Here is a 9,214-nt window from a genome sequence, read left to right as displayed (position 1 = left end):
TCAATCAGTCACTGATACGAATCGAATGTATTAGATGTAAATCAAACATGATTCGCCATCACTTTTCATGACGCTCCCCTTTACACACTATTTAAAAAATACACGTATTTATTTTAAAAAAAAAAAAAAATTATTCGTTATGCGTTTATCGTTTAAATAAATTTTTCTTTTTTTTTTTGTACGAAACGCGATATAACATATTTCACTCACAATTTATGTAAATAAAATAAAATGAAAAAAGGTTACATGAAAGTAAAAAAATTTTGTGCGAATCGATGGGCGTCCTACGCGAACGCTTGCATACGAACGACTGGAAATTTAATTCTGGGCTAACTGGGTTCGATCTGCGACGATGTGAAAAAAAAAAATTTTCAAAAACGACCAACACGTGTGTGTGTGTGTTAGCAGTTGCCATTGAAACTAGCTCTTTGGATTCCTTTTTTCCTTTTTTTTTCCTTTTTTTTTTTTTTACGATAATGTTCTCTACCATTCTGTTTTATGCAACCAAATTACAAAATTTTACACAAAACCCTCGAGTTTTTTTTTCCCTTTTTTATTATTCATGCCATTATTTAAAAATTAAAAAATGAAAAGGGCATTCATTTAAAACTTTTTTTTTTGAAACTTTTATAAGAAAAAAAAAAAAAAAAAAAACCAAAACCTTGAAAAGTACGAAACCATTTCGAAGATTTTTCACGAGTGTGGAATTTAAATCGTTTCAAAAAGAAAAAAAAGAGAGAGAGAGAGAGAGAGAGAGAGAGAGAGAAAAACCTTTCCCTGAATACGAATGATTTTCTTTAAAATAATAATAAAATTTATATCCAAACGTATATAATAAAAAAACCTAAAACGTACGTACGTAAGAATACTTGCTTATTACAGCTGATGATCACATTACGCCTAATCCTCTTAAGGGTTTACACATTTTTTTTTATGAAAAAAAATAAAAATTTTCGTACGACTGCAAAATTACATATATGTACGTATTTACGTAGAAAATCAAAAGTTGGTGCTATTGCTTTTAATTTTCATCATTCTTACCAACGTAAACAACTTAAAAATTAATAGAAATAATAATAATATTGATAAAATCAGTATCTGACATTGAAATTGATTAAATTATAAATAAGCGAAAACACGATTTGCCCCATCTTCGGTCTTATCGATTTAATGTAAACACGACAGAAAAATTAAGTCGCCGCAAATTTTTAAATTTTTTAAATATAATTTAATAGTTCAACTTAAATTAAAACTCAACCATTACTCGGTACTCGTACCCGTTCGTTAAAATAATCATCAATGCGAAAAATAAAAAATATTTGTTTCTTTTTGTCTCTTTATCTCATATTATTGTCATCAGTTTAATTCCTTTAATTTTTTTTAAATTATTTATTTTAAATAATATTCAAGTTCATTTGATTTCATTATTAATTTTGACGGACGGACGGACATTTTTTAAAACTGATAAATGTATATATAGATCAAGTTCAATTAATAAAATTCGTAATTAATTTAAATTTTTTTTAGAAAAAAAAGTCATAACCTTCAGTTGTTGATGATTTTGCTCAAAGAAATTTCGCTTCTCTTCTTAGATTTCGACATCATGAGGTTAAATGACATTAAAATATTCAATTTTAATATAAAAAAAGAAGAAGAAGAAAAAATGTCGAACGTTACTCACCCATCATTTTTAATATGATCATCGACGTTGCCATCATCGTCGTTATGAAGTCTCTCTTCGCTTTCGCGGACTGTGTCCGGTCGTTTTTCAATACCCCGAAGGCCAGACACCGGTCGATCTCCTGGAAAATATAAATAATTAATTCGTCAACCTTCCTTTGTTTTTTTCTTATCTCTTCCATTCTATTTCCATTTCCATAACGTTTATAAAAAAAAATTATAATTTTTTTTTTTTTATCCTAACAACACTAATAATTAATATCAAAGGATCGTCGTTTTCCAAGCATAAATTAGGCGTTGAAAAAGATAGAGAGAGAGAGAGAGAGAAAAGAAAACAAATAATAATTTTTAAAAAACGGGGCACGTCAGGGGCAAACGACGATGATTGTTTTCTCTCTTTGTACCACAAATTAAAAATGTCATTTTAATGTGACATCTTTTTATAGGCTGGAATAAAAAAAACAAAGGTTGCACATTGTATTTTTTGCAAAAAGAATAAGAAGAAGAATTGAAACGACGACGAAGGCCTCATCAACTTTGCTAAAAAATCCATTTCCATTATCTTTCATCCCATGCTACGGCCTTCACGTAACACTGAACAGGCTGAAGGAAAAAATTATTCATAATTGAATAAATTATAATTATAAAATAAAAAAAATAAAATTACTCAAACCTAATCTCCTTTTCATCCCTGAACCACTTGTTATTTTATCGAGGGCCATTATATAAGCATGGTTACAACGGCGCCAGTTAAAAAGAAAATTGATTTCACGTTAATTGGGATGCCTCAAAAAAGCGATCGGCGTTAACCTACATATTTGTAGAACAATTTTTACAATAGATTTAAAGTGTAATTTTCAATGTTTTTTTTAAAAACAACCACCTATTTCTATGCTAGATTTCTAAAAAAAAATAAATCTCATTGTTGGGGAGAAGAAGAAAATCGGAGAAGGAAAAAAATGAATTTCCAAAACACGAAAAAAATCCTGCAAAATAGAAATAAAAAGTGGGAGGGGTGAAAAAAAGATTTAAAAATTTTATGGTTTAACATGAATCGTTTTTACCATTTAATTTAGTCATTTAGTCGAAACAATTTCATCGATTACCTAATAAAGATTCGAGGTTAAAATTTTCGCTATTTTTCCCTAATTTCCCCCCCCCCAAAAAATTTATGAATTTTATTACGTAAGAATCCCTTTAAAATTCAATAAACTAATTTATATTAGATGTGAATACGAAAGAAAAAATTCTAACGACGTTTTAAACAAATACAATTCAACCGCAAAACCTTTTAAAAATACATAATAATAATAATAATAAAATTTATTTAAGTGTGTTTTCAATGTATTCGTCCGAATTTATTATTTTTTTCGCAAAAAAAAAAAAATAATAACTCAGGTAAAATAATTGACTGTAAAATTCGAAAATCAACACAAACCAAGCCTTCCTCCTTTCTGTCGGGTTAAAAAATTATACGTGGGTGAAGCCTAACACAATGACGCAAGCCACAAACCGCCATTTTTTTTATATTTCCTGAAAGAGAGGTGGGAGGGACGGGGGGGAAAGAGAAAAAAGAAAAAAATTTATTATTTAAAACGACAAACGACAAACAAAGAAAGACGACTTAATTCTCTTTTTTATTAATGTTTTGTACGTATTACAAAAACATTTTTTTTTTTTCAAAAATCAATATGTAAGTAAATTTGAAACTTATTTGTTCTCACGACTGCCAATCGATATTTTTACTTTTTTTTTGTTGGAATTAATTAATGAAAAATTAATATTTTAAAAACGTCAAATGTTGGGCGTTCAAACGATGTAAAAAAAAAAAAAAAAATTATATTAGGTGAGTAAGTTTGACTTTGTGATTTATGTTTTGTTTTGTTTTAATAAGTTGATCGGGGAAAAAAAAGGTAATTTAAACAAAAAAAACTGACATTTTTTAAGGAAAAATTAGTGTAAAAGAAAACTTATGATAACAAAATGAACTAAACTAAAACAATAATTAATCTGCCCCGCAGACAATCACGTGGTGATTCACTATAATTTACACATCGTGAGAACAAACCTTAGAGCAAACCTTAACCTTATCATCATTATTTTTCCTAATAAATAAATTGTTTAACTGTTTCGAAATTTTTCATTTTTATTTTTTGGCTCAACAACATATTTTAAAAAAAAAAAATACACACACACACACACACAAGGGAAATTTTTGCCAAAAGGGGCAGGGAAATTTTTTTTTTTGTAATGTTATTATAACTACCTCTATTTTTTGAACGCGGTGAACCATTTGAAACAGCTTCCGATTTTCCAAATCCGGTACCGGTAAAAATTCGACTGGTACGAGATTTTTCCGAACAATTATCCGGATTTTGATTTTTCTTAGACGATTTCGATGACGTTTTATTATTTTTCTCATTCGTCACGTTTTTCTTTTCTTCTTTTTTTTTCTTGTTCCTCTTTCCGTTTTTATTTTTTTTCTCAATTTTATTTTCCTGACAATTATTATTATTATTCGTCTTGATATTATTCAAATTTTGCGATTCCTTTTCCGATCCCTTGCAATTTTCTATCATGTCATCCTCATCTTGTTCCCGAAGCGAATTTTTTTTCTTCAACGATTGATTGGATCTATGAAAAAACGAGGATCTTCGAGCTTTTTGCTGAACCGACGATAAATTAAATTGCGATTTGTATTTCGGCAAATTGTCAAGCCAATTTTTATCACCGGGCAAAGGTCCCAAATTTCTTTCGGAAAAATTCCTACGAAAACCGTCTGAGGAGGCCCGTAAATTACTACACCGGTAAAGGTCAAATAAGAAAGAAGAACTTTCGCACATGAACGTGCTCGGATCGATTCCTCTTAAATTGGGAAAAGTTCTACCGCGAACCTCTTTGGGTGGCACTTCGAGCGAATTCACGTCATCAGGTTTGAGATCTCCAACGGCTGAATTACACCGTCGAAATTGTTTTTCACTTTCACAACTTAAATCTAAATTTTGTACGGAACTACATCGTCTCCCGTAACGAAATAATCCCGGATTAAAATTCATAAACTCCCAATTAGCTTTTTTAGCTTCTCCACCGCCGCCGCCGCCTCCGCCACCTCCGCCACTCCACTTTCGACAGTTGGGCGACTCCGTCGTATTCTCACACTCGCACTCATTTTTTTTCCTTTTTATTTTAGTTTTAAGATTTGCAATTTTAAACGGATGGTCAGGCGTAGTAAACCACATTTAAATTTCTACATAAGTAATTTTTTTATAATTAATATAACACTATAAAAATAAAATAAATGTTAATCGCAGATATTTAAAAAAAAAAAAAAATATCCACGGCAAAGCTCTTTGGAACAAAACAAAAAAATTGACGCTTTCACCAAAGGTTCGTAACTTTAAAAACTTCTTTCATTCCTCCATCAAACACACACAAAAACGTTTAATTACTCCCAGGTATTTTATAAATTACATATAATTCTTTTATAAAAAATAATAATTAAGAATATCGTTAAAAAAATCAATTTTTCTTCGACCTTATAATAAATTGAGCGGAAAAAAAAATAGGCAAGGTTTGCAATAATAACATCATTTTTGGAAAAAAATGAAAGGGAAAAAAAACGACAAATATTGTTTTTAACATAATTCGTCATTGAAAAATTAATTTTATTATTATTATTATTGAGTTTCAAACATCTCTTTGAGTTATCATCGTAGTAGTCGTAAATATTTAATGTGAAAAGTAATACGATTTATATTACTGCGAAATATAAAAAAATAAAAATTTGCGAATAAAAAAAAATAAAAAAAAAAATATTAAAATTGCCAACTCTATTCATTTAATGCAATGTTGACATGTTGGGTGAACCTTTCAGAACACGCTTTCACTTTTACCGGATTTTTCTTTTATATTGACGACCTAGTTTCACCACGGTGGCAGATGATTATTCTTTGTTAAACCAAAAAAAAAAAAAAAAACTCAACTCTAAGCAGCTCCCTTTCCCTTCTTTTCTGTTTGTCTATCTTTCTCTCTCTCTCTCTCTTTCATTTTTTTTTTTACTTCCTGCACGCATCTCTTGTCACAAATTTATCAGGGTTTTTACGAACAGGCTGACAAATGTAAAAAAAAAAAAAATAATAATAATAATAATAATCGGAACTTCAGACGATCCTTTTTTTTCTCTCTCTCTCTCTGTTAATTACTCCCATTTTTTAATTCATTTTTCTTTCCTACCGTTGTCATTTAAAAAAAAAAAAAAAATTATTTTATTTTTATACATAACGATACATACATAGCTTCGTGAATTTTTATTAATTATCAATTATTAATTTATATTTAAACGTTCCTTTTTGCTCCCGGAAATTATTTTCGATTTTTAAATCAATTTAATCATTCGGTAAAATAATTAAATTTTTTTTTTTTTTTTTTACATTCGTACACGAATTCTTTTAATTTAAAAAAAAAAAAGAGAGAAAGAGAGAGAGAGAGAGAAAAGGCTACCTGCGAATATCAACAAACAACAAATAAAAGAATAACTTTTGCAATAATAATAATAATAATTCACCACTACCACCAAAAAAAAGGAAAATAAAACTTATTTTTCACATTAATTTATTAAAATACTTTTTTTTCGCAACACAAACAAAAAAAAAAGAAAGAAAAACAACAACAACAACCTTGTCAAGCCTTAATAATAATTACATAAAACTGACGTACCTATATTTATGTATTTATTTATGTATTTATTTACGTTTTTGTTTTTTGTTTTTTTTTTTTTTTTTTTTTTAATAATTTAAATAATGTAAAATATATATTCTCGTGAGAAAAAATTTCTTAGCAACACTATCAAAAGATTTTATAAAACAAAAAATAAATTTTAAAAATGGAATTTATTAACGCAAAAATAAAAAAAAGTTATTAAATAATCAACGATTAATAAATCAATTTTTTACAATTGCTTTATTAAAAACCATAAATTGATTATTATTAACTGTTTAAACTTTATTATTATTTTTTTTTTATCTCAAATCATTTTAACTAGATCAATTCATTATGTTTAAATTAAATTTATAACGTAAACTAAACTAAACTAAAAAAAAAAACAACAACAACAACAATAAAAACTTAAACAATTCACGTCACATGATTTGGTTCGATAAAATTATTTATAGCACTATAATAAAGATAATAATAATAATAATAATAATTTTTTAAAGTTGTCATTATTATCATTTGACAGTTTATTAATTTTTTATCGAAATAATAATAATAATAATTTTTTTTTTTAAAATAAGAATAAAAATGAATTATTTCTAACTAACTAAGTTAATAACGTTATTGGCGTTTTGTTTAATTTTCCAACAACAAAAGGTTGTTTAACAAAATTTTCATCCTCTCTCTCTCTCTCTCTCTCTTTTTTTTTTTAAAACTCGTCCCTAGAGAAATTTAGTTTCTACCTTTTTTTTTTTTTTTTTTATACGAAACCTCTTTTACCGAAACACATTTTTAGGTAGCTTAAAATTTATTCTTAAATATGACCTCGATAAAAAAATAAATAATCTAAATAAAGTTTGGCGTTAGATCTAAATAAGGTTTTCCTTTAATTCGTAATGTATGAAAACATTATTATTATTATCGTGATAATAATAATAATAATAAAAAAGGGACGATTCATTGTGCGTACGAGAGAAATATTTGTTATTGAAAAGAGAGAGAGAGAGAGAGAGAGAGAGAGAGAGAGAGAAGAGAGAGGGGGGGGGGAAAATTGAATTAAGAAGGATGAAAGTTGATGTGGTAAAAAATTTTTTAATCTTTTAAATAAAAGATGGCTTATATAATCCGCGTCATAAGGGTTTGAATCGATAGCTTTTGATATTACAAAAATAATAATAATTTCCTCTCGTAAAAAATTGTACGAATAAAATAAAAAACGATTTTTTTGCTGCTGCACAAAACAAGCCAGACGCAAACAATCAAACAATCGAAACACGTTCGGCACAACAATGTTTATATTACAAAAACCTAAAACGAATCCTATTTAAATAAAACTACTATTTGTTTCACTTTTTAAAGATGGATTATTAAAACTATTAAAAAATAAAATTAAGGTTTCTATTAAGTCAAATGAGCCTGACACCATAAGCAACCTGCGTATCGCAAAATAAACATATTTAATTTTAAACATAATTTAAAACAATTTAAATAATAATAAAAAAAAAAAAATTACTCTATTTTACATAGACCACAAATACCCTGTTTACCTACTTCTCAAACCTAAATTCAAAATTTATTAAGGAAAAAAAAAACTAAATAAAAATTTTTATATTGAACAATTTTTATTTGTTGTTTTACCCCGTGCCTCCCTATTAAGTTTCGAAAGAAAAAATCCAACCCTCCACATTTTTTTAGAAAATACTACGAATCTAAATTTTCTTTTAAATTAATTTTTAAATTTTCTGATAAAAAATTTTTTTAATACTTTAAAATAAATTGTAATTATTTGTTTTATTTTAAATAAAATAACAAACAAGTTGATTAGGCTTATTGACATTTTGGCATTTTTTTATCACAAATAAATCGACATTAGACGACTAATTTCGCACGTTTTTTTTTTTTTTTTGTGAAAATTCATTTCATTTTTAACAAAATTAAATTGCGCACACACACGCACCACATTTGAAAAACTTTATATTAATTAACAAATAAAAAAATAAAAATAATACAATCAAATCGTGATAACAAATCCGCCCCACAACAACAACAACAACAATCATAAAAACTAATTATTTTAAATTTCAAACGACGTCATAGAGTTACTCTGAATGAGACTTAAAATACATTTTCCCGCCTTTTTTTTAATCTAATCTGACGCCATAATACTTATTTTCCAAAATATATAATATTTTCTTTTTTTAATCAACGTTTAAAAAATTTAAGGGTGACTTTTTATTTTTTTTATTATTATTATTATTATTTTCCATTTCGATTTCATTCAGATGATTTTTCGAGACGAAAAAATAAATAAAATTAATTTTTAAGTACAAAAGGAAATTGTGCATTGAATAATAATAACTAATAAATTTCCTAAATCATTTTATTCGTTTTTACTCTATGATTTAATTAACCCGGGAAAATATTGCCAACATTATTTTTTTTTTTCAATGTCGTTAAATTATCATTTTTTATTTATTCGCTCGTCCTCATCATCATCATCATCATCAATCCTATTCTCGCGATCGTAATTAAAATTTCCATACGACAGCCTCGAAACAATGACAAAATAATTAATTAAATATTTAAAAAAAGAAAAAGAAAGAAACGAACTCAAGAAGTCGATTTGATTTGTTTTTCAAACTAATTTTTTCCATTTTTTCCATTTTTCCCATTTTTTTATCGATCGATATCGATCAATACACGCGACGTGTTGTAACTGTTGAAATTCGATTTCCTACACTTACTCATTAGTGTCACCAAATACAAAAAAAAAAAAAAAATGTGTTTAAGGAACAAAACACTCCTGCGCGACCCAATAACA

At 27.0% G+C, this 9,214-nt stretch overlaps 1 protein-coding gene across 1 annotated transcript; it reads right to left on the bottom strand.

The window, feature by feature from the left end:
• Positions 1-3,720: 3,720 nt before the first annotated feature.
• On the bottom strand, positions 3,721-4,736 carry Phum_PHUM165030 (uncharacterized protein; the record flags this gene model as incomplete). The annotated part of the gene is made up of 2 exons (XM_002424914.1): positions 3,721-3,785; positions 3,947-4,736. The coding sequence occupies 2 exons, from the start codon at positions 4,734-4,736 to the stop codon at positions 3,721-3,723; spliced, it is 855 nt and encodes a 284-aa protein (XP_002424959.1).
• Positions 4,737-9,214: the final 4,478 nt, after the last annotated feature.

Source organism: Pediculus humanus, genomic scaffold (genome assembly GCF_000006295.1).
Source record: "Pediculus humanus corporis 1103172107512 genomic scaffold, whole genome shotgun sequence".
NCBI lineage: Eukaryota > Metazoa > Arthropoda > Insecta > Psocodea > Pediculidae > Pediculus > Pediculus humanus.
The sequence above is the reverse complement of the archived record's forward strand: the minus strand, read 5'-3'. Positions and strand labels throughout refer to the sequence as shown.